Below are 25,525 nucleotides of genomic sequence, written 5' to 3'. Positions count from 1 at the left end.
GATAGGACTCCACTGCGGAGGGCTTTAACCTCTATCTACCTATATCCAATGAAATCTACATTACATGTGTTGTTGTCTGTTAAAACCATAAAAATCCAGTAAACTGAGGAATTCACAAGTTCAGTGCACAAGGTTTAACTCATTATGACGTCAGTAAATGTACTTGGTCATTACATCACTGCACAGATGTAGTTATTCTGGGTTATGGGACAGGAGGGAGGGGAAAGATAAAGCAGCTTTATGACAGTGAACATTGTTCAGAAAGCTGCAAGAGCTCAGCTGCTTCTCCCCTCCTTCTCGCTCTCTCTGACAATGGAGCTCCAGGAAGGAGTTGAACTCTGCTTTCCACAACTCCTCAACACCTCCTGCAGGAAACCGATGCAGCCTCGTGCTGAGACTGTATTCCTTAACATCTTGCTGTCCTCCATTTCTCTGCTCACTGTGTCTCTCAACCTGCTGGTCATCATCTCTATCTCCCACTTCAGGCAGAGATAAACCTAAGCATAATCTAATTTTTTTTTTCTTCTTAATATCAGGCAGTTAATTTTACAAGAGTTGCTTTTGGGACCTTGGAGATATTGTTAAGGCTTTTCATAAAAAATATAGTATTTTAAAATGCTTTTATCACTAATAATAATTTACTTGTCTTGCCTTTTGTATAGTAGTACTGTTATTACTTACTTACTACTTCTACAACTGATGATATAACTCCTCTAATACTCTAACATTATACATATAAAGTTTAAGCTGTTATTATGACATTTTAATACATCCTAGTGTAGTGTTGTTTATTAACTATTTATACTCATACTATTGCAAATAAAATATTTTTTGTGACTTCTACAACTGCTACATTTCATAATATATTCAGTGATGTTATTCTCTCTCTCCAGGCAGCTCCACACCCCCACCAACCTACTGCTTCTCTCTCTGGCTGTGTCAGACTTCCTCGTTGGCCTCCTGCTGATGCCTGTTCAGATCCTCCTTATAGGGGGCTGCTGGTTTTTGGGGACCTTCATATGTGGTCTTTTTTATTATGCCTCTTTTATCCTTACATCTGCCTCAGTAGGAAACATGGTCCTCATATCAGTTGACCGATATGTGGCCATTTGTGACCCTCTGTGTTATCCCACAAAAGTCACTCTGACAAAAGTCAAAATCTGTGTTTGTCTGTGTTGGGCCTGTTCTGTGCTCTACAACGGACTGATACTGAATGACTTTCTGAAACATCCAGATAGATATAATTCCTGCTATGGAGAGTGTGTGGTTGTAATTGACTTCATAACAGGAGCTGTTGATGTCACGTTGACCTTTGTTGGCCCCATTGCTGTCATAATAGTTCTTTATATGAGAGTATTTGTGGTGGCTGTGTCTCAGGTTCGAGCCATGAGGTCCCACATTGCAGCTGTCACACTTCAGGGTTCAGTGAGAGTAACTGCAAGGACGTCTGAGAGAAAAGCTGCCAGAACTCTTGGTGTTGTCGTACTTGTGTTTTTAATATGTTTCTGTCCATATTTTTATCCCTCTCTCGCAGGCCAGGACATGTCAACCAGTGTTGCATTTTCAATATTTGGGGTCTGGCTGCTCTATTGTAACTCTTGTCTAAATCCAATTATCTATGCTTTTTTCTACCCCTGGTTTAGGAAATCTATTAAACTCACTGTTACTCTAAAGATACTGCAGCCTGACTCCTGTGATGTCAACATACTGTAGAGATATTAGTAGAGTGACTCAAATGAGGGAAGTGTGTGCTCCGTATTCAGTTGTGTTTTAGCGCAGCAGACTCCTTCAGCACATCATCACCAAGTTTTTTTTCAAGAAGATTAATGACAGTGAAATGTTGTTCATGTTTTTGTGTCAATGAATTCAACAACTGTACATTAGCTGTATAAAAGCATGATTGTATACATATTTATTTATTCATTTTTTGCTAAAATATCCTGAACCATCATGACTCAGTTATTTATTTTGTGTAAGTGACCTAACCTACCTGATGAATGGTGAAATGTTTTGTCATCACGTTGTTGAATTTGCCTGACTGGTTTTCAAGGATGTTTTAGTACACATTGCAAGGTTCTATAGAGATTAACAAACTATAAGTTGGAACATGTAACATAATTTAAAATGTATTAAACTTTTCCATGATCACTTCATAGGCCCACTTCTGTATTTGTGTACTTATACATCGTCACCTTCCTAAAATAATGGCCCAAGTTATTTTTTGACAAAAATGATTTTTTAGCCTAAATCACCTCCTCATTATGCTGGCCACCTCTGGTAAAATTGCCCACATCCTCAGTTGAACAGATCATGTGATTCTACCCCTGTAGTATAATGGCCTATGTCAAGAGTGTGACTAAATCGTCATATTGCATAGTTTTTTAGTCTTTTTATTCAGTCTTTTGAGTCAGCATTTTAGTCAGCAAAATAGCTAAGTCCATGAAGCTAGCATTTAGCAAAGAGTGGAAAGGCTCCACAATCTGTGGCTGTCACAAGTGATAGACTTTCTGTTAACTCTTTTCTGCCTTTTAAACAATATTTCATCAACAGTTGTTTCATTTTTTCCACATAAATGATCTAATTAAGAAAGATTTGAGTACCGTATTGTAATCTAACAGTTAGAAATTATGTGTGTAACTAAAAAATTACAAAGGATCCTCTTTACTTTTGTGATTTTATTTAATGAAAATCTCACTTGAACATAATATTAGTAATCATAACATTATTTGACCGGTATTATAGTATGCCTGTTGTGCTGGAGACTTTCCAAATGACTTGGGCCATTTTTTTAGGAAGGTGTCGACATGAAGGTAATTGTAATGAATATATATTTTTAAAGGCCTGGCATACCCACGGTTGACCCAAACGGATGTTTTAACTTATTTTGCCTGATTAGACCTGGGGATTATTCCAGAAAGCAGGTTTAACATATTCTTAACCTAAAACTGAATTGAGTTGATGAACCCTGAAATAGGAAACTCTGATTTTTCATTTCCAGAACAGATGATCTGTGTTTGTTCAATCAACTCTAAATACATTCACTGAGTTAAGAGTATGTGAAGTGCATATGTGGTATATTAGTAGAGTGTGTGTATGCACACTATATCATTTTTTTATAAATACAGCAGCAGTGACAGAGCCTGGAGTGGGGAAAAGATTGACAAGTTTACACAGTAATGTTTTCTTTAGCGTGGCCATTCGTCATTTATTATTTCCCTTAATGGATGATTAAGTGCTTGAATTTTACTGTTAAACTATATTATACTCTAAAATATTAATTCAGGTGGCAGCAACTGTAGATGAAATACAAAAATATGGATATGGATCACAAAGATAAGACTTTGTATTTTACTTACAGGCCTGTGATTGTAACCTCATAGCTAGATCCAGTAATAATGAGTTATGGATTTTCAGTGGAAAAAGCATCAAAGTTATTTTTGAGATCTATTTTGCATATTTGCATTTAATGACTATATTTCAGTGTGTAGTAAGTTTAAACATAACAACTGAAATGATGCTAAAACATGTTACATTTCCAGTCAGAAGTTTAGACTCTGAATGGGAAGGTGTGTTCAGACTTTTGACTAGTACTGTATATGCAGCCTATTTAAAAAATCTCTTTTAAACAACATTTAGTCCAGTTTTAAAATCTTAAAGTCTTGTCTTGACATGAAAACCATGATAAGAATGTACTCACCAAGAGAAATATTAGAAGATTATTGATTGATCAGTGTCTGATGTACCTAAAGCTTCGTGCATAGTTGTTTTTTATTATTATTTATTACAGTGATGTGCAATAAACTCTTCAGTGCAGAGGAACTGTTCTGACAACAGCTGTCTGATGACAAAAAAAGGACTGGCAAAAATGAAGGAACATTGCATAGCTTTTATTCAGAGATATGGATTAATTTATGCTAAGTAATATTGAAATGTGAGGACAGAGATCACTCTACAAATAGTAACAATTGATTTCACATAAAACAGTAACGGTAGCGGCCAGTAAAGATTTGATCTCCCTCTCCTGATGTAAACCAAATTCATGCACTACGATATGTCCCTGTGTGTGGCCTTTAAATGATTGTGAACAAAAGACGTGTATTTGTTGTCTGTAATAAAAGCTGAGCTTGTGTTTCATATATGATATGATATGATAATTTCATATTAACTAATAGGCAGAAAAGAAACACATAATAATGGCAAACCAACCACAGAAGAGACACTATTATTTCATTAGTTTAATGAACACACACACTGAAAACCTGAGGAGAGGAGGAAAGGAAAAATGACGGCCCATATTCAGTGCTAATTTAAAGACAGAACGCTGAATTGGAATAAAAAAATGACCCATGTAATCATAGCCATTACATCTCCTACTCATGATTGGCCTGGATGCCATGACAACATCTACAGACAAAACACTGAACTAAGATCATTGACTTGATGATGCTGCTTCACACCTATAAAGCTTGTCTATGGAACTGTTACCTGTAGCAAAGTCAGACTTCTGCCAGGTACGGAGGCTACGTGAACAAACAGTAGTAGTAGGATTTCACTTCTTTTTGTCATTCTTTACTCAAAATGTCAACTTGTCAAATACATCCGTACATATTTGAGCCTGAATCCGATCTGAAATCTGTGGGTGGACAACGTGAACAACCCATGGAACAAACTTAGCAACAACTTTAGCAATAAAATCTACAGAGTGGACGGCTGTTTGTGGGCATGCGTGAACAATGGAGAGAACTAGATGACTGGCTGGCTGAAGCCTAGGTTTTGACTTGAAGCAGCATTCTTACAAACGTTCACTATTTTGGCACTTTTGAGGGGGGCACAGTTTCGCAATGCATATGCAGGGCTGCCAATTTTTGACTTCAGCTTGGAGTGAGATTTGTTCCCAACAATGAAGATAATGTTTAAATTACTGTGTGATTATGTTTATGTTTCAATGATTATTAGCAAAGTATATTAATCACAAGACTAATGACTTGTTGAGAATTCACGACATGAATATCAATGTCGTTACATTAATGATGTTAGAATGGAATGTTTTATAGAGACCAAGATTAATCTAGTGTTTAATATACATACACATAGACAGTATACAATTAAAGGACAGTAAAGAACAGGTTTTCCACTTGATTCTATATGTCTTTGCACAAAAACTAATTAATACATTCACCTTCCATAAAGAGCATCTCAGTTTAAAGACAAAGTTTAAACACCCAAGTCTGTCTTTACAATATTTTAGCATCACGGGAGCCAGTCTTCAGTATCTGAAGCGTAAAAATGAGTTTAATAGATTTTCTGAACCAAGGGTAGAAAAAGGTATAGATCACAGGGTTCAGACAGGAGTTGAAATGTGCCAGCCAGATATCAAAAGCTGCATATGAAGCATTGACTGTAGTGTCTTCACCTGCCAGAGCTGGGTAGTAGTACGGGCAGAAACAAATCAGAAACACAACTACAACAATACCAAGAGTCCTGGCTGCCTTCATCTCAGTTTTCTTCACAGTTACAGCCCCTGAGCGCTGAGCTGAAACAGCTGCAATGGCACGAGCCTGAGACACAGCCACCACAAATACTCTGGTATACAGAATTATGATGACAGTAATGGGAATAATAAAGGTGAAAACAAGGTCAACAACTCCTGCAATGTAGTTGATGACAACCACACACTCTCCCAAGCAGGAATTGGACCTTCCTGGTTGTTCCAGGTGATCATTTAAAAGGAGAATCCGATAGAAGACAGAACAAATCCAACACAAACACACACAGATTTCTGTTCTTCTCTTAGTGACTTTGGTGGGGTAATGCAGAGGGTCACAAATGGCTATGTAACGGTCAAGTGACAAGAGCACCATATTGGCTACCGAGGTAGAGGTAATGATGTAGTCTACAACATAATACAGAGTGCACACAATATCACTAAGAAACCAGCAGGCTTCTATGTAGATGATTTCAACAGGCATCAGCAGGAGACCCACAAGGAGATCTGAGACAGCCAGAGAGAGGAGGAGGAGGTTGGTGGGGGTGTGGAGCTGCCTGGACAGGGAGAGTATAATTAATATATTGTAATCATACAGACATAACAAAAAATCTGTAAATAGAATAATGCAGCAATATAATAATTACTTCACAGTAAATCACTGTCACAAACAAAACAAAGCAGTAGACGTAACATTTATATACCACATCAAAACAATGTCTTCTCCTAGGTCAAGCTATTTATGTAAATTATAACATTTCAGCTTATGTTGGAGAGTTTATATCATTTAGTTTATATTATATATGCCTGAAGTGGGAGATGGAGAAGATGACCAGCAGGTTAAGAGCAACAGTGACCAGAGAAATGGAGGACAGCAGAACGTATATATCAGCATGGCCTCAGTGTGAGGATGTGTGGGTTTCTTGCAGGAAGAGTTCAGGTGTGGAAAGCAGAGTCCAGCTCCCTCCAGGGTCTCCATCATCATTGAGGAGAAGCTCCAGAGCCCTTGCAGCTTATTGGCCGAAGCTCTCTATCACACAGCTCTTTTATCACTCTCCTCCCTTTGCCTCCCCTTAACTATAGCTCATGTTTTCTCTTACATGGAGCCTGATGGCCCTCCTCCCTCAATCTATTCATCATACTTTTTTTCCCATCTTGTCTTGGTACCTGCTCTTTTTTTCTCTTTCTGTTTGCATCTAACATTTCCATTACATCCTGATAATATTTTAAAATCTTGTGATAACAGTTTCAGCAGTTAGGTCTGAAAACAATATCAGTTTCTTGGCCACATGGTCAAAGAAATCCACAAAAAGCTGAACATCACAAACATATTTGACGTATTATGGCCTTGTGGCTAACATGTTAGCAAACAGTCGCCTATTTACACATCCACCAGACATGGAGCAACATCAGCATTAATTATGAGTTATGTCTCTGGTCACCTGATGTATGTGTAAGTCTATTATTCACTCTCATTTTGCTTTGGTTTGGTCTCCACCAACTTCTGAAAGACTGTATACTGTATACTTGTATGTGGCTCTTTAGCAGCTCAATGCTCGTGTTCACCAGTTACATCATTCATTTGCTGAAAACTGCTGTGTGGTGCAGCTGCAACAGCACTGATTGGAGCAATGAGACTATGCTATAAAGCAGTGGTGGGACCAAGTCATTTTTTGGCAAGTCTCAAGTAAGTCTCAAGTCTTCACACTCAAGTGCCAAGTCAAGACTGACAAGTCCCAAGTCAAATCCCAAGTCCTAAACTACACCAAATGTAATGCCATTTTAACAACAGAGTAATTATTTATTAAACCTTAAATCAGTTCTTTACTTTCTCCTTGTATTTCTTTCAACACCATTACATTCTGCAATTCTTCCTCACTTCTGTCTCCTCTCTCCTAATTCCTTCACTCATTCTGAAAATGTAAAAAGCCTTCATTTTAAAAGTCTGAGTGAGCATACTTATAAATTTTCAAAAAAAAGAAAAAGAGATAAACCTGATCCAAAAGAGATACAAGGATAATTGGACTCAGCAGCAACAGCAGCAGCATAACACAATATGAAGCTGCTGTGGTCAAGAATAGTGTGCAGCAACTTCATAATAATGTCCTGAGAGTGAATGTAAAGTCTAAACATGGAATACTCTAAAGAAAAAATCTATTTCTTGGATCTCACTATTTATAAAGATGATGACAATGGTTTACATACCACTTTATTTCGCAAAAAAACAGAAATTCTCTACTTCATTATCATTCCTTCCACCCTCCACATCAAAAAAAAGAATATCCCTTATGGACAGTTTCAAAGAGGCAGGCGGATTTGTGACTCTGACTCTGACTTTGAGAAGCAGGCCAAAAGCCTATCAGAGCTACTCAAGGAAAGGTCTTATAAGCTACATATTATTTCCACTGCTTTAGAAAAAGTCTGATATATAAACTGCAGCAATCTATTGCGCAAGTCTGACAAACAAGAGAGGAATTCCTCCAATTAATTTTTTGTCACGCGTTATAGCACTAAATCACAGAAAATTAAACATATCATTCATTCTAATTGGGCTATCTTAAAAAGTGACCCTAATCTGAGAGTTTTTCCCAGAACCACCAGTTATATCCTACAAACAAGCTTCTACTATAAAAGAAAAATTGGTTACAGTTATCTACCAGCACATAAAGAGGACATGTGGTTAAAGAGGCCCTCGGGTACTTTCAAGTTTTATTAACACATGCAAGCACTGTTCAAATGTGATTCAAACAAAGACATTTACTGATCTGAAAACAGGACAAAAGTACAATCAGAGAGACATTATAAACTGTAACACTACTTTTGTTGTATACCGTCTCACATGCCCATGTAACTGTTTTTGTATAGGACGCACCAAAAGATGCCTTAAGGACAGACTTTCAGAACACAAATATGTGATCAGAACCCAGAATGTGGACTACCCCATGGCCAAACACTTCAAAGAGGTACATAATAGTAATGATTCCTTGTTGAGGATAGAGGGTTTAGAATTACTAAAGATGTCCATCAGGGGTGGTGATCGTTTACGCAGACTTCTCAAAAGGGAAACTTCTTAGATTTTCAAACTTGATGCAATGGTATATCCTGGTTTAAATGAGGAGATTGATTACACACCTTTTCTATAAATGTAGAGTATCATTCATGTGTATGGTTACATAATTTAAGTAATTGATTATTTTTGGAAATGTATTGATTTGATGTATACAATCTTAATGTTGTTTTGGTAATTTATTTCTCATTTTTGTGCAGGATATTTCCTGAGTACTTGGAGAGGCGTGCCATTTTAAACATGGCTTCTCATTGTGATCCATTTCCTGTCAAACACCTGCGTTCACTCAATAATCAGGATTGGGTGACACCCCCTGCCAAGTTTATAAAAGGTTTGCCTGTTGTTTGTTCACCCCTGTACCCTGATGAAGACCTTTATGATCGAAACCGGTCGTTTTTTTAATTGTAAGTAGCCATGTTGAATAAAGGCTTTTTCACTTAATCCCAGAGTTTTTCCATTCCTGCTCCACGCATGAGTGCCTGAAGTTTGTTTTTTCCTCCCAGTTTAGTACTGTGCCAGAAAGTCCCACCAACTTTTCCAGTCTGTCTAGTCATATGTTGTGGTCAACCGTGTCAAATGCGGCACTGAGATCCAGTAATACTAATACTGTAATTCTGCCACTGTCAGTGTTTTAACATGACCTTAGTGAACAGGATTGTAACATAATGATGTGTGATTTTAGAAGAAGATTGCAGTGTGCACGCACATCCAAACCAAAGAGGAGGACAGGTGTTGGGCAGAAAGCGAGCAAATCATAAAATGAACAAATAAACAGCCCGTCCACTGTATCATGTGAGCTGTTTATTCATTTATTTCATGATTTTAGAAGACCACTTCACTGTAGATCTGTTGTCAGTTTATTTTATTTTATCATACATACACACATACAGCCAGTGAAACCATTAGAATCTGTTAGTGAAAGCACCAAACTGGACACCTGAAACAAAAAGTGTGTGGAGAATTCTGACTTCAGACTGCTGTTGCTGGATGCTTTTCTTTTTTTCAATTAACTGGTTCCTCCAGAACTTGCAGATCTTTTCATCATCAACATTCTCTCCTTTAAAAACTTACATATTTTATGGATGTGACTGTACTAACTGAGAAGCATGTATGAGATTAAATAGTAAATGATTTACATTATATGTACCATTACAGTCACCACAAGATGCTCATCTTCCAGCTCCTGAATTGTTGTCCGTTTCTAAAAACACTATGAAAAAAAACAGCTTTTAAAAAGATTTGTATAAATACTTAAACAGCCTTTTCACTCATTCTACAGTTTCTGGCTACAGTATGTTGGCCTCACAGGAGTCAGGCTGCAGTATCTGAAGAGTAACAATGAGTTTAATAGCTTTTTTAAACCAGGGGTAGAAAAAGGCATATATGACGGGGTTTAGACAAGAGTTAAAATACATGAGAAAAATCATGAAGGCCTCAGTTGTAGAACCGACCAAGATGTCCTGGCCTGTGAGAGACACACAGTAATATGGAGAGAAACACATCAGAAACACAACTATAACAACACCAAGAGTCCTAGCTGCTTTAATCTCAGATTTCAGAACAGTTATTTTCACTGAATGCTGGAGTGAAACAGCTGCAATGCCAGACCTCATAGCACGAGCCTGAGACACAGCCACCACAAATACTCTCATATACAGAACTATGATGACAGTAATGGGAATGATGAAGGTCAAAACAAGGTCAACAGCCCCTGTAATATTTACCACACATTCTCCATAGCAGGAATTATACATGCCTGGTTGCTTCAGGTTATCATATAAAAGGATAATGCTATAGAAAACAGAACAAATCCAACACAGGCAAATACATATTATAACTATTTTTTTAGTGACTTTTGTGGGGTAATGCAGAGGGTCACAAATAGCAACATAGCGGTCGACTGATATGAGCACCATGTTTCCTACGGAGGCAGAGGTTATTATGATAGGTACAAAATAATACAGAGCACACATGATGTCACCCAGGATCCAGCAGGTCTCTGTCAAGAGGATTTCAACGGGCATCACCAGAAGGCCCACAAGAAAGTCTGAGACAGCCAGAGAGAGGAGGAGGAGGTTGGTGGAAGTGTGGAGCTGCCTGCAGTGAGAGAACATCATCACTGTGAATATCAGCAATATCAGTAATAGTTTTGCAAAAAGCTGTATTGATGAAAAATCACAGTATAACTTAATAGTAGACCAGCAACCAGTATGTAAAGACCTCAGGGCTAGCACATCTATGTGCAAGTCTGAAGCCACTTTATCCTGTAAATCAAACCACAATATATCGATATATTTGCTCAAGGTATGACGATTATCTGCCTCAAGTGGGAGATGGAGATGATGACCAGCAGGTTGAGAGCTGCAGTGAGCAAAGAGATGAAGGACAACAAAATGTAAATAAGCACAGTATTAGTGTTAGGGGGTTCTGGCTTCCTGCAGGAGGAGTTGAGTTGTGGAAAGCAGAGCTCAACTCTCTCCACACTCTCAGCCATTAGAAAGATAGAAAGAGGAGAAGCTGCTGAGCTCTGGCAGCTTTCTGAACAATCTCTTGCTTACACAGTTCTTTTATCTTTTTGCTCCCCTCCTACTTGTCTATATCTCTTGGACATGGACCTCCCTCCTCTCTTTTTCTGTATGTCATAGGGCCCTATTTTCATGGTGCACAAGCAGCACTCCAGTCTTTCTGACCTTGAAATGTCTTGCTGCTGCTCTCTTGTCCAGAAACTGTATCCTCACTCCTTCTCTCCCAGAGTATCCCCTGGGAGGAGAACCTATCTCCTCTTAGAAGGAAGATATATCTTCCTGATGCCTGAAAACGGAGGAGGAACTTGGCAAAACTGGAGAGAATAACCCAGTCTCAGTGTTTTGTCCATCCACTCCAATAATGTGCAGCTCTGACACCATTCTGCGTAAAACTGTGTCAGAGGACGGGCTGTCAGCCAGGAAGCTGTGATATTCCGATTTGGCCCTCTCCACCACCAGACCTTTCATAAATGGAAGACTGGCCCATGGGGGACCAATATTGAAAGGTCTGAGCTGACGAAGCGGTCTGTAAATGGGCTGTGGCTCAGGAGGTAGAGCGGGTCGTCCACTAATCGGAAAATCGGCGGTTCGATTCACATGCCGATGTGTCCTTGGGCAAGACACTTAACCCCAAATTGCTCCTGATGGCTGTGCCATCAGTGTATGAATGTGTGTGAATGGGTGAATGTGATTCATAGTGTAAAAAGCGCTTTGAGTGGTTGGAAGACTAGAAAAGCACTATACAAGTACAGTCCATTTACCATTTACCATCACCATCAGCTGCCTCAACACAGCGTTAGATGTCGTGTCAGTGCATCTGTCACCCTCTGTATTTCCCACAGAAATAACCAGAGGGGAGCGAGGCAGACTTCGTGTCTCCTCTCCACGGTCTGTGTGTGGGCCCAGGGCATTACTCTCTAAGGACGAAGTAATGCCACCAGCCACGCTATCATAAAACCGGGTGGTGAGCTGTGTATGCCGGTCCTGTGCAGGGCAGCGAAAACAACAGGGGACAGTGCTGACACTAAGCAGACATGAGGCATCCTCACCCCGGTGAATGTGTGGGCATGAGGCGTTATTCCTGTGAGGATATAACACTGCTCGCTGCCTCACTGTTACCCAGGAGGTGAGCCATGCTGGCTAGTCCAATAAATAACAGTGCCAGCAAGCGCAGCGATAGTCAGACATGCTTTTGAGTGTTGCTGTGTTGGGCGGGATGTGTTTCTTTCTAACCAAATCGCACCTAACATAGCACTTATGGATGCACTCAGTGCTGAGCTTTTTTCAGCTAGCACAGACTGCAGCTGAATGAGACCACCCGCTGTCTGCTTCTCTTACATAGGGAAGAGAGGCAGAGGCGCCAGCTGAGCAAGTGTTTTCTGCATTACGCAGCCTCTGTGATCAGCTGGATGAAGCAGCCTGAGCCACTATCATGGGAGGTGGCTGAGATGGCGGGGACTGATGGTGCTCTGCCCTGCCTGCCAGCGCTGCCACGTCTCCTCTCCAGCTAGAAGAAGGGGCAAGCAGCAGATGATGGCTCAGCTGTGCCTTCTCCTCTTCCAGCTTCTTGAAGTGCTGAGTCACAAAGGAAATTGACCCAAAGAGCCCATAGCAGCACCCATAACCAGGTTATTAATCTGACTGATGGTGCGGCCCAGAAAATGTTTTCCTATGAAGGCCACAGGGAAAAACATTTTCTGCTATGATAGTGTATTAGCCGCAATGATGCCCAACACACCCAGATTGTTAGCTGCTGCGGCAAGCTGCACGGCCATATATTTTATCAAAATATTCTAGTGTGTCCCCATTCTGCACCAGAGGAGGCTTCCTGCTCAACATTCAGCCAGCCGAGGAATCAGGAGGGCTGCCAGGGCCTCTTGGTGGGGTGGGGGGTGCTGCACTCTCAGGACGGAAACACCAGTCCTGCCACTGGTGACTTTGTTTTCAGCAGTGAAACAAAGACGGGTTGAGCAACACGAGCTGGGCCGTAAAATCCTTCACGATGCCAGCTGACCAGTTGGAACAGCGTGGGGGGACAGAGAGAGCCCAACACGCTCTGCTGCCATGACCGTATCCTTCGGGAAATCATGGCGAACTGAAGTTGGCACCGGGTGACGAAGGTCAGCGAAGTTGCAGAGACAGAAGAGAAGTTGTCATCATCTACCATTGGTGAAGCCTCACGGAGATTCTCAGCTGAGACATCCAACGGTGGTGGTGGCGGTGGCAGCAGCTGCAACAGTGACGGAGGGCTGGATGAATTCATCTTCACCATGGAGATCAATCTCAAGCTCTGGTTTGCTCTTGTTGCAGTAAAGTGAGACGTCACACAGCCGAAAATGTTCCCACTGTTGCTGCTGTTGAGTTGAAGGAAGTGCTCGGCAATGCACGCAGGGCGGTGGCTGCGTCATGCCGCTCTCTGCGTGGTCCCATCTGAGGCACTTGAAGGACAAGATATGCCTGTCAGTGGCGGTGGTGAGACCGGGGTACGACGGGCACAAACGAACTTGGAGCACCAACTCCATCCACGGGTAGGTAAGATCAGTGAGCTGATTTTACCGTCACTGAAGTGAGAAGGATAAGAGAGCAGCAGCAAGACACTGCCTTATATACTGTGAGACATGTAATTGGTAGGGGTGTCCTGACTGGCTGGTTACATACATGCAAATATCAGTGGGCGATTGCGTGCGTGTGACTGGAGAAGAAGTATTACCCATGGAGTCCAGTAGAGGGCGGAGCCTGTGTAAGATAGAACTCCCTATTCTGCCTTTTTATGTGGGACAAGTGTTATTACCGTGGTTCATTAATGTGCATTGTAGCCTCCTTCCCAACTGTCTTTTTAGCACAGGTGTCGTCTCGTGTTTTATTCCTTAAATGCATCACAGTGCAAATGCTGCTGTCACATCAGTTACCAAACAATGTGACAATTTATGATGTGAATTGCAGAATTATGGCTGAAATAGCATTAGTCTGAAGCAATAATGTAAATGAGTTCACCAAATTTTTTTCATTATGTATTTTTTTTGTCATTATAATAGTCATCTGCATTTGGCTGCAGATTTGTGCTGCTGTGTGTTCACATTGCGGCACTCTGTATCTCCAGACAATATGATTTCCTGAGGAAGCGTAAACTGAATATATTTAGGTTGTGGACTGTTGGTCGAGACAAAACAAGACATTTGAGGATGTCATGTTGAGTTCTGGGAAACAGTGATCAACGTTTTTTCGCTATTTTCTGATATTTAATGGACCAAACATCTAATCGATTAATTGAGAAAATAATCAACAGATTAATCAATAATGAAATTAATTATTAGTTGCAGCCCTACTTTAAAGGACGCCAATAGCATTTTCATTTGGCCTTTTATGGTTGACTCAATACTAACATGTTACAACACATCTCCTTTACCACAGTAAAGGCCTCATGTCAGTGACACTACCATGTCTCTTTACAGTATGTTGGTCTCACAGGAGTCAGGCTGCAGTATTTGAAGTGTAACAATGAGTTTAACTGATTTTCTGAACCAGGGGTATAAAAAGGCATAGACTATGAGGTTTAGACAGGAGTTAAAATAAAACAAACAACACAAAGGTTACAGCAAGCTTCGCAAATTTCACGTATTTACGTAATACGCTTTGCGTCAATTCACGTCTTGACATTGACTTTGTATGAAATCTCATTGTGCAAAAAATTTGCTCCTGGACTGTTTAGACACAGTTTAGTGTAGTAGTGAATTTAGTTTATTAGCTACTATACAAGTCCAAGCAATTTCTAGTTAGTATCTTTCTGTGTTTTATGATGCAAATTACAGCTAAAACTAAATTGGAAAATGGTATATAGAGATATGAAAATAAAACAAAGACAAATATGCTGCTTTGTGTTGGATATTTTGTTTGTACGTTTTATATACATGGAAAATGTGTCTAGCCAAACAGTTGATGCAAAGTAGTAGTTAATACTAAAAAAAAAAGGGACAATGCAAACAGTGAACAGTGAATTTGGTGAATAAATAACGGCTGAGAATTCAGCAGAGGTAAGCCATGTCTCCCTGTCTCATGATTCATGCCATTTATTTCAGATATATATAGCTTTCTGTGAGGTGCTGCCATTGACTGTATATAAATATGGACGTCATGACAGCTCCCCAAAAGTGAAGCCAAAACATCTCAATTGCCTCCTGGTGGCTGGCTGGTCATAGGTCATAAGTCCCGCTCCCTCCATATTAGTGGATGGGACATAACCCAAATTAAAAAATCAAAGTACACGTCAAATATACTTACCCCAAAGATGGTTTCTGTCATTTTAGGTAGTTCTTATCACACTGATGTATGTTCATGTGCTCATTTTACAGATAAGTTTGTTTTTAATTAGTTATTTGACAATATAAAAAGGGGGTCTGACGTCATGATTGATAGCTGTGACAGCCACTCTCAAACCTCAGGTCAGGCGGTGGGACAGCTGAGAGGGTGTGCTCCACAGGCCGTCATCCCACTGCCCAATTCTACTGCACAGACTCTGGCTCCAAATGATGTCACACAAGCAAAATGGCAGCTCTCTGAAAAGGAGATATTTTGGCTTCACTTTTACATAGCAATGAGAAGTGGAGATGTGTCATCCTTATTTATATACAGTCTATGGGTGCTGCAGGCTGGTACCTGTAACGCATGGCAACCTTGGACAGAAACCCCACATGTGGAATGGTGTGCTCTGAGTGGTGCAATTCAGCCAGTTATTTATCTGCCTGCTGGATTTAACAAAGCAAGTTTCTAGGAATGGAGCCATTACTGAAATGTAAATGCTGACATTTCATTTTCATTTAATATTGGCAAACACTGCAACATAATTAAAATTACAGCAAAAACCCAGTTTGAATTTAAATTTTCAAGTGTAGGTAGCACATTATAACTTTGAAAATGGAAACTCATTCCACATTGTTTCATTATAATTCCCAGATATACTTGACAATGCACTGAAATTATTTGTCAAAAATTTGTTTAAATTAGCCTATTTTTGTTTAAATATTGGCAGTCCATAACTTCCGTACCAGCAGAGTGTTACTAACCAGGGGGGAGTGTCGAGCTGGGCCAGAGGAAAGAAAGTAAATAAGCGCTTACAGTTAAGAAAAGTGTCAAATCAGTTCTTTAAATCAAAAACAGGTAGTCCTGAGTATGATTGGCTGAGCCGCGTCAGAAGCCGTTTTGAAAATACTCTAAACACACCTGTGACCGCATTACAACAGCATTACTGCGCCAAATTGTTTCAAACTCTCAGATTTTGTTGTTAATTTTGATTTACTGGGTGGGTTAAATCTGAATATGTGGTAGAAAGAGATGGACAGGATGGAGAAGAGAAACTCACGACAAAACATCCCATCACCAAGTGTTAACGGAGGCAGACTTTCAGAAAATCGAGCACTTTGAGGCACTGAATCCAAACACACCTGGGGGGCTTGTCAAAAAAAGTCTAGTTCAATGTGCAGCTGCATATCGGACGCAGAGCGAAAGAGGACAACCGCCAACTGAAGCCCAAATCATTTATCATCCGCCAGGATGAAAACGGTCAGAAATATGCAACGCTGTCATTCAACGAATTCACAAATAACCCACAAAGATGACGGCGAAAGAAACCAAGAGAGCCTACGGACATTTATGTTTGATCAGCCAGGAAACTCAGTGAGTCCTGTCGCTTCGCTGGAGAAATACATCTCGTTTTATACCAGCGTTTGATCTCCATCCAAAACGGACAAACTACGCCGTCGATCAATGGTAAGTTAACGATGTAACTTTTTTTTTCTTTTTTTTCAGTGTAGCGTGGTTACTCTAATGTTGAAATGGCTGGCAAGTGGCAGCTATAGCTATAAAGAAAGTGAGCATAATGTTTGTCGATGGTAGATACATATGTGGTTATAATGTAACTGTAACATGGGAACTTTTTTTTTCTTTCTCCTAACGTTAGGTACACTAGAGACGGATTTGTAAAGAAGTCGGCACTGAGACAATCAACATCAACCACTGCTTGTGAAGCACCACTGTACAGAGACTCTGATGCTGACCCAGAGGCAAGAGAAATCATGTCAGTGACGGGGCATAAATGTGAAACGTCCCTGCAATCTTACTGGCGCCCAAACTACAACGAGAGAAGATGATGGAGCAACATCTTTGCTTCTGGCAAATAAAACGCACCTGTCCAAAGTCAAACAGTCCTGTACCAGCAAGAGTGCTAACATAATTGAACATTACTTCAATAATTGCACATTTAATGGCGATATCCAGATAAATGTTAATAATCACCCCATCTTTAAGCATACTTTCCACTCTGTCTATGTGTTGCTGCATCTGTGTGTTGCTTGGCAACTATTCTGCTAAATGTACATTGCTTTGCGGAATGCTGATTACTTGTAATCAATACATTATTGCATTTTTTGTTGCTGTGTGTTTATTTTATGAAACTTGCCAGGTATACGTGGTAACCATTTTGTAAAAGCAATAAGCCCCTTGAGGCCGTGGCCATTCATATATATATATATATATATATATATATATATATATATATATATAGATATATAGATAGATAGATAGATAGATAGATGTTTCGCAAAAAGTATACATAGAGAAATCAAAAGAGGAATCCAGCAGGTGATTTATCATGCTTTTCAACTAGATGGACATAAATCCTAGAGGTGATGCTTTAGCCATAATTTGTAGCAAATTCCTACTCGCTCTGTCTCTGTGTTGTAGTTTTTCCCATACAGGCTATTCTGAGGGAACAGACTAGTTATTCAATTGTTTTATAGGTTTTGCAAAAGTATAGCCTACATAGAAAAAACATACTTTATCATATATGAAGCTGAGAGCACAACTAGAATCACTGCAATGAGTTTATTACATTTATCATTCATTAATGATATAGATACCCATTTTCATTGCCAAACAAAAAAAGAATGGAATGACATGTTACAGGTGTAAAACTCAATGAACAGCAGACAGAAAGCCATTTATACATATTTCTCTCACAATACATTAGAATTAATCTTTGTGAAAAGTTAGATGAGGCTTTTATGTCACTGACTCAATAACATGAAGCAGTATTTCTTCTGCTTGTAGAAAAGGTCACATTTTAGTTACTCCACAGACTCTGTCTGTACTATATTTCCTTAAAATGTCAATAGCATTTTTTATTTGGACAGAGGTTTATGTCCCGTACACGGTTGACTCAATACTAACATGTTCACAACACATCTCTCTTACCACAGTGAAGGCCTCATTTCAGTGATTCTACCATGTCTCTTTACATCATGTTGGTGTCACAGGAGTCAGGCTGCAGTATTTGAAGTGTAACAGTGAGTTTAATCGATTTTCTGAATGAAGGGTAGAAAAAAACATAGATCACAGGGTTTAGACAGGAGTTAAAATAGAACAGACATGCCACAAAGGCTTCGGATGAAGCAGTGAGCAAGGTGTCCTGGCCTGTAAGGGTGACACAGAAATATGGGCAAATGCATATTAGAAACGCAACTATAACAATACCAAGAGTCCTGGCTGCTTTCATTTCAGACTTTTTAGCAGTTACAGGCTCTGAACGCTGGAGTGTGACTGTTGCAATATGTGACTGCAGGGCACGAGCCTGAGACACAGCCACAATAAATATTCTCATATACAGAACAAAAATGACAGCACTGGGGATAATGAAGGTTAAAATAAGATCTATAATTCGTTCAATAAAGTTAAAGCTTATCACACAATCTCCAGAACAGGATCTATATCTGCTAGGATGTCTCAGGTGATCCTTCATCAGCAAACTGAAACATAATACAGAACACATCCAACACAGACAAATACAGATTTGAACTCTTTTTAGAGTGATTTTGATGGGATAATGCAGAGGGTCACAAATAGCCACATAGCGGTCAACTGAAATGAGCACCATAGTTCCTACTGAGGCAGAGGTAATAATGTATGTCAGATACTGACACAAAGCACACATGACATCACTGAGGAACGAGCAGCCATCTATAAGCACAATTTGAAAGAATATGATGAGGCCCACGAAGAAATCTGAGACAGCCAGAGAGAGGAGGAGGAGGTTGGTGGGAGTGTGAAGCTGTCTGGAGATAAGAGAGCCACATACTAAAATTAATTCAATCGCAAATTCAAAGCATTTTTAGAAAAATAACCAATTTTAATGATCACTCTTTGTATAAGTACCACTTTTATAAAAGGAAAAAATATTTGGCTACTTGAAGTGGGAGATGGAGATGATGACCAGCAGGTTGAGAGTTGCAGTGAGCAGAGAGACGCAGGACAGCAGAATGTAAATAAGCAGATATTCAGAGTCAGAAAGCTTTGGCCTCGTGCAGGAGTTGTTGAGTTGTAGAACGCAGAGCTCAGCTCCTTCCATCATCAAAGAGAGAGGAGGAAACGAGAATCTGCAAAGTTCTGACACCTTTTTGACCAACGTTCAGACGTCACATAAACTGTCTAAGTCTATCATCCCTCCTCTAACATTCTGTCTTATTTGAAGACTGATGTCCCTCCTCCCTCCCTCTGTACATCATCTACATTAGTCTCTGCTGACATGAGCCTTAAGTTATGTCCAATCAGATTAATTTGCAACAGGTGGACTCCAATCAAGTTCTATAGATATCTGTACAAAAAACAAGGTCTAAAAACAACACATTTCGGTTCCAAGAAGGATTATGGTGACCTTGATCTATTTTGCATATTTTGGCTCAACAGCATTTAATGACTATATTTCAGTGTGTAGTAAATTTAAACATAACAACTGAAATGATGCTAAAACATGTTACAGTGCCAGTCAGAAGTTTGGACTCTGAATGGGAAGGTGTGTTCAGACTTTTGACTAGTACTGTATATGCAGCCTATTTAAAAAATCTCTTTTAAACAACATTTAGTCCAGTTTTAAAATCTTAAAGTCTTGTCTTGACATGAAAACTATGGTATGAATGTACTCACCATGAGAAATATTAGAAGATTATTGATTGATCAGTGTCTGATGTACCTAAAGCTTCATGCACAGTTGTTTTTTTTTACTATTTATTACAGTGATGTGCAATAAACTCTTCAGTGCAGAGGAACTCTTCTGACAACAGCTGTCTTATCAGTGTTGACAAAAAAAGGACTGGCAAAAATGAAGGAACATTGCATAGCTTTTATTCAGAGATATGGGTTAATTTATGCTAAGTAATATTGAAATGTGAGGACAGAGATCACTCTACAAATAGTAACAATTGATTTCACATAAAACAGTAACGGTAGCGGCCAGCAAAGATTTGATCTCCCTCTCCTGATGTAAACCCAATTCATGCACTACGATATGTCCCTGTGTGTGGCCTTTAAATGATTGTGAACAAAAGACATGTATTTGTTGTCTGTAATAAAAGCTGAGCTTGTGTTTCATATATGATATGATATGATAATTTCATATTAACTAATAGGCAGAAAAGAAACACATAATAATGGCAAACCAATCAGGTGTACATTTGGCCAATTCACCAGTTCACAGAAGAGACACTATTATTTCATTAGTTTAATGAACACACACACTGAAAACCTGAGGAGAGGAGGAAAGGAAAAATGACAGCCCATATTTAGTGCTAATTTAAAGACAGAACGCTGAATTGGAATAAAAAAATGACCCATGTAATCATAGCCATTACATCTCCTACTCATGATTGGCCTGGATGCCATGACAACATCTACAGACAAAACACTGAACTAAGATCATTGACTTGATGATGCTGCTTCACACCTATAAAGCTTGTCTATGGAACTGTTACCTGTAGCAAAGTCAGACTTCTGCCAGGTTCAGAGGCTACGTGAACAAACAGTAGTAGTAGGATGTCACTTCTTTTTGTCATTCTTTACTCAAAATGTCAACTTGTCAAATACATCCGTACATATTTGAGCCTGAATCCGATCTGAAATCTGTGGGTGGACAACGTGAACAACCCATGGAACAAACTTAGCAACAACTTTAGCAATAAAATCTACAGAGTGGATGGCTGTTTGTGGGCATGCGTGAACAATCTGTTGGTTTGAGGGAGAACTAGATGTAACTTTGCAAATGGAGTATGAGAGCAGGCTGAAGCCTAGGTTTTGACTTGAGGCAGCATTCTTACAAACGTTCACTATTTTGGCACTTTTGAGGGGGGCACAGTTTCACAATGTATATGCAGGGCTGCCAATTTTTGACTTCAGCTTGGAGTGAGATTTGTTCCCTTTGAATAGCAATGTCGTTACATTAATGATGTTAGAATGGAATGTTTTATAGAGACCAAGATTAATCTAGTGTTTAATATACATACACAAGAACAGGTTTTCCACTTGATTCTATGTGTCTTTGCACAAAAACTAATTAATACATTCACCTTCCATAAAGAGCATCTCAGTTTAAAGACAAAGTTTAAACACCCTAGTCTGTCTTTACAATATTTTAGCATCACGGGTATCTGAAGCGTAAAAATGAGTTTAATAGATTTTCTGAACCAAGGGTAGAAAAAGGTATAGATCACAGGGTTCAGACAGGAGTTGAAATGTGCCAGCCAGATATCAAAAGCTGCATATGAAGCACTGACTGTAGTGTCTTCACCTGCCAGCCCGAATGGCACGAGCCTGAGACACAGCCACCACAAATACTCTGGTATACAGAATTATGATGACAGTAATGGGAATAATAAAGGTGAAAGCAAGGTCAACAACTCCTGCAATGTAGTTGATGACAACCACACACTCTGCCAAGCAGGAATTAGACCTTCCTGGTTGTTCCAGGTGATCATTTAAAAGGAGAATCCGATAGAAGACAGAACAAATCCAACACAAACACACACAGATTTCTGCTCTTCTCTTAGTGACTTTGGTGGGGTAATGCAGAGGGTCACAAATGGCTATGTAACGGTCAAATGACAAGAGCACCATATTGGCTACCGAGGTAGAGGTAATGATGTAGTCTACAACATAATACAGAGTGCACACAATATCACCAAGAAACCAGCAGGCTTCTATGTAGATGATTTCAACAGGCATCAGCAGGAGACCCACAAGGAGATCTGAGACAGCCAGAGAGAGGAGGAGGAGGTTGGTGGGGGTGTGGAGCTGCCTGGACAGGGAGAGTATAATCAATATATTGTAATCATACAGACATAACAAACAATCTGTAAATAGAATAATGCAGCAATATAATAATTACTTTACAGTAAATCACTGTCACAAACAAAACAAAGCAGTAAACGTAACGTTTATATACCACATCAAAACAATGTCTTCTCCTAGGTCAAGCTATTTATGTAAATTATAATGTAGGGCAGTAGCCTAAATTAGCCACTGGGTGTCATTGTTGTGCTGTGTATTCCCCTGAGAATTTAGCATTTATCGTTTTTTTGTCCCTTGCAGGACACTGTAGTTCTGTAATTCATTCTGTGCGGGACGCCATTTTTTTTCTTTCACTACTTCGTAGGGTAAGTAGTGTAAATGGCGCCCTACATTATCCTAATTATCTGGGCTAAAAACACCCATCCAGCTGATATGTTCAGTGATTGTGTTTATTAAGACCTAGGCCTAGGTGTGAGTTTGAGAAGTAAGCGAGAGTGTTTTTGTATGTAAATATTGGCCGTAATGTTGACTAGCTTGCTGTGTACGAGCAGAGCACCCATTAAGTGGAAATAGTACAGGATGAAGAATAAGCTTTTCGTTTATTGTCTGCTATCGGTCCTGTTATGTCATTTAATTTATTTTTACACTAAATTATATGTTAAGAGTGCCTTATTTAATTTCAACATGCAGTAATTTGTTATTTTCTCGAATTTTTATTTTGTACTATTTATTTTGGCATGAGGACATATTTTCTAAAAAAAGTTTACTTTCACTACTTGAGGTCATGGAGCCAGCAGCCAGTATAGCGGACCAGCAACAGAGATGAAAGCTGTCACTGTGAGCCAATGAAGTGTCCCCAGGTCTCAACCACAATCCAGAACCCCTGTGTCGTGCGTCTCCTTCTCTCCGCACGCCACCCCATCTCACACTGATAAACACAACGCAGAGTCCCCGGGTGTGTCGAGAGGCTACGGCACATTCGGGTTACAATAACATTTCAGCTTATGTTGGAGAGTTTATATCATTTAGTTTATATTATATATGCCTGAAGTGGGAGATGGAGAAGATGACCAGCAGGTTAAGAGCAACAGTGACCAGAGAAATGGAGGACAGCAGAACGTATATCAGCATGGCCTCAGTGTGAGGATGTGTGGGTTTCTTGCAGGAAGAGTTCAGGTGTGGAAAGCAGAGTCCAGCTCCCTCCAGGGTCTCCATCATCATTGAGGAGAAGCTGCACAGCCCTTGCAGCTTATTGGCCGAAGCTCTCTATCATACAGCTCTTTTATCACTCTCCTCCCTTTGCCTCCCCCTAACTATAGCTCATGTTTTCTCTTACATGGAGCCTGATGGCCCTCCTCCCTCAATCTATTCATCATACTTTTTTTTCCCCATCTTGTCTTGGTACCTGCTCTTTTTTTCTCTTTCTGTTTGCATCTAACATTTCCATTACATGCTGATAATATTTTAAAATCTTGTGATAACACTTTCAGCAGTTAGGTCTGAAAGCAATATCAGTTTCTTGGCCACATGGGCAAAGAAATCCACAAAAAGCTGAACATCACAAACATGTTTGACGTATTATGGCCTTGTGGCTAACATGTTAGCAAACAGTCACCTATTTACACATCCACCAGACATGGAGCAACATCAGCATTAATTATGAGTTATGTCTCTGGTCACCTGATGTAAGTGTAAGTCTATTATTCACTCTCATTTTAGCTTTGGTTTGGTCTCCACCAACTTCTGAAAGACTGTATACTGTATATGGCCCTTTAGCAGCTAAATGCTCGTGTTCACCAGTTACATCATTCATTTGCTGAAAACTGCTGTGTGGTGCAGCTGCAACAGCACTGATTGGAGCAATGAGACTATGCTATAAAGCAGTGGTGGGACCAAGTCATTTTTTGGCAAGTCTCAAGTAAATCTCAAGTCTTCACACTCGAGTTCCAAGTCAAATCCCAAGTCCTAAACTACACCAAATGTAATGCCATTTTAACAACAGAGTAATTATTTATTAAACCTTAAATCAGTTCTTTACTTTCTCCTTGTATTTCTTTCAACACCATTACATTGTGCAATTCTTCCTCACTTCTGTCTCCTCTCTCCTAATTCCTTCACTCATTCTGAAAATGTAAAAAGCCTTCATTTTAAAAGTCTGAGTGAGCATACTTATAAATTTTCCAAAAAAAAGAGAGAGAGACCTGATCCAAAAGAGATACAAGGATAATTGGACCCAGCAGCAGCAGCGGCAGCATAATACGATATGAAGCTGCTGTGGTCAAGAATAGCGTGCAGCAACTTCATAATAATGTCCTGAGAGTGAATGTAAAGTCTAAACATGGAATACTCTAAAGAAAAAATCTATTTCTTGGATCTCACTATTTATAAAGATGATGACAATGGTTTACATACCACTTTATTTTGCAAAAAAAACAGATAAAAATTCTCTACTTCATTATCATTCCTTCCACCCTCCACATCAAAAAAAAGAATATCCCTTATGGACAGTTCCAAAGAGGCAGGCAGATTTGTGACTCTGACTCTGACTTTGAGAAGCTGGCCAAAAGCCTATCAGAGCTACTCAAGGAAAGGTCTTATAAGCTACATATTATTTCCACTGCTTTAGAAAAAGTCTGATATATAAACCGCAGCAATCTATTGCGCAAGTCTGACAAACGAGAGGAATTCCTCCAATTAATTTTTTGTCACGCGTTGTAACACTAAATCTCAGAAAATTAAACATACCATTCATTCTAATTGGGCTATCTTAAAAAGTGACCCTAATCTGAGAGTTTTTCCCAGAACCACCAGTTATATCCTACAAACGAGCTCCTACTATAAAAGAAAAATTGGCACACAGTTATTTACCAGTACATAAAGAGGACATGTGGATAAAGAGGCCCTCTGTTACTTTCAAGTTTTATTAACACATGCAAGCACTGTTCAAATGTGATTCAAACAAAGACATTTACCTGAAAACAGGAAGAAAGTACAATCAGAGAAACATTATAAACTGTAACACTACTTTTGTTGTAAACCGTCTCACATGCCCATGTAACTGTTTCTGTATAGGACGCAGCAAAAGATGCCTTAAGGACAGACTTTCAGAACACAAATATGTGATCAGAACCCAGAATGTGGACTACCCCATGGCCAAACACTTCAAAGAGGTACATAATAGTAATGATTCCTTGTTGAGGATAGAGGGTTTAGAATTACTAAAGATGTCTATCAGGGGTGGTGATCGTTTACGCAGACTTCTCCAAAAGGAAACTTTTTAGATTTTCAAACTTGATGCAACGGTATATCCTGGTTTAAATGAGGAGATTGATTACACACCTT

General features: G+C 39.5%; 4 protein-coding genes, 1 long non-coding RNA gene and 1 pseudogene across 5 annotated transcripts; 2 read left to right on the top strand and 4 right to left on the bottom strand.

Moving 5' to 3' along the window:
• The first annotated feature begins 312 nt into the window (after window positions 1-312).
• On the top strand, window positions 313-1,713 carry LOC137192147 (trace amine-associated receptor 13c-like). Its single transcript, XM_067602661.1, has 2 exons — window positions 313-485; window positions 894-1,713. Exons 1-2 carry the CDS (start codon window positions 313-315, stop codon window positions 1,711-1,713), a joined length of 993 nt encoding a protein of 330 aa, XP_067458762.1.
• Window positions 1,714-5,234: 3,521 nt separating this feature from the next.
• Window positions 5,235-6,475, bottom strand: LOC137193072 (trace amine-associated receptor 13c-like). The gene is given in 3 exon segments (XM_067604255.1): window positions 5,235-6,042; window positions 6,293-6,372; window positions 6,375-6,475. Coding segments are annotated over 3 exon segments (984 nt in total). The 5' UTR covers window positions 6,471-6,475.
• A 3,363-nt stretch (window positions 6,476-9,838) lies between these two features.
• Window positions 9,839-11,046, bottom strand: LOC137192054 (trace amine-associated receptor 8a-like). Its single transcript, XM_067602592.1, has 2 exons — window positions 10,874-11,046; window positions 9,839-10,649 (listed from the first exon to the last, which is right to left on the bottom strand). Exons 1-2 carry the CDS (start codon window positions 11,044-11,046, stop codon window positions 9,839-9,841), a joined length of 984 nt encoding a protein of 327 aa, XP_067458693.1.
• Window positions 11,047-16,186: 5,140 nt separating this feature from the next.
• LOC137193070 (uncharacterized) lies at window positions 16,187-17,497 on the top strand. The gene is made up of 2 exons (XR_010930675.1): window positions 16,187-16,840; window positions 17,031-17,497. It is a non-coding gene; the product is annotated as an uncharacterized lncRNA (long non-coding RNA).
• Window positions 17,498-17,906: 409 nt separating this feature from the next.
• Window positions 17,907-19,472, bottom strand: LOC137192146 (trace amine-associated receptor 13c-like). The gene is made up of 2 exons (XM_067602660.1): window positions 19,312-19,472; window positions 17,907-19,179 (listed from the first exon to the last, which is right to left on the bottom strand). Exons 1-2 carry the CDS (start codon window positions 19,470-19,472, stop codon window positions 18,363-18,365), a joined length of 978 nt encoding a protein of 325 aa, XP_067458761.1. The 3' UTR covers window positions 17,907-18,362.
• Window positions 19,473-20,756: 1,284 nt separating this feature from the next.
• On the bottom strand, window positions 20,757-25,197 carry LOC137192053 (trace amine-associated receptor 13c-like; annotated as a pseudogene).
• Between the last annotated feature and the right edge of the window lie 328 nt (window positions 25,198-25,525).

The sequence above is a fragment of the Thunnus thynnus genome, chromosome 11 (assembly GCF_963924715.1).
Source record: "Thunnus thynnus chromosome 11, fThuThy2.1, whole genome shotgun sequence".
In the NCBI taxonomy this organism is placed as follows: Eukaryota; Metazoa; Chordata; class Actinopteri; order Scombriformes; family Scombridae; genus Thunnus; species Thunnus thynnus.
Note: the sequence above shows the minus strand (reverse complement) of the source record. Positions and strands in the feature narration are given on the sequence as shown.

Excerpts from the sequence above, each read along its gene's own strand:
- LOC137192054 (XM_067602592.1), bottom strand. The coding sequence starts at position 11,046 with ATGGCTGAGAGTGTGGAGAGAGTTGAGCTCTGCTTTCCACAACTCAAC. Across the intron at positions 10,650-10,873 it reads ATCTCCATCTCCCACTTGAG|GCAGCTCCACACTTCCACCA; the intron begins GCAGATAATCGT and ends CTCTCACTGCAG.
- LOC137192146 (XM_067602660.1), bottom strand. The coding sequence starts at position 19,472 with ATGGAAGGAGCTGAGCTCTGCGTTCTACAACTCAACAACTCCTGCACG. Across the intron at positions 19,180-19,311 it reads ATCTCCATCTCCCACTTCAA|ACAGCTTCACACTCCCACCA; the intron begins GTAGCCAAATAT and ends TCTTATCTCCAG.
- LOC137192147 (XM_067602661.1), top strand. The coding sequence starts at position 313 with ATGGAGCTCCAGGAAGGAGTTGAACTCTGCTTTCCACAACTCCTCAAC. Across the intron at positions 486-893 it reads ATCTCTATCTCCCACTTCAG|GCAGCTCCACACCCCCACCA; the intron begins GCAGAGATAAAC and ends CTCTCTCTCCAG.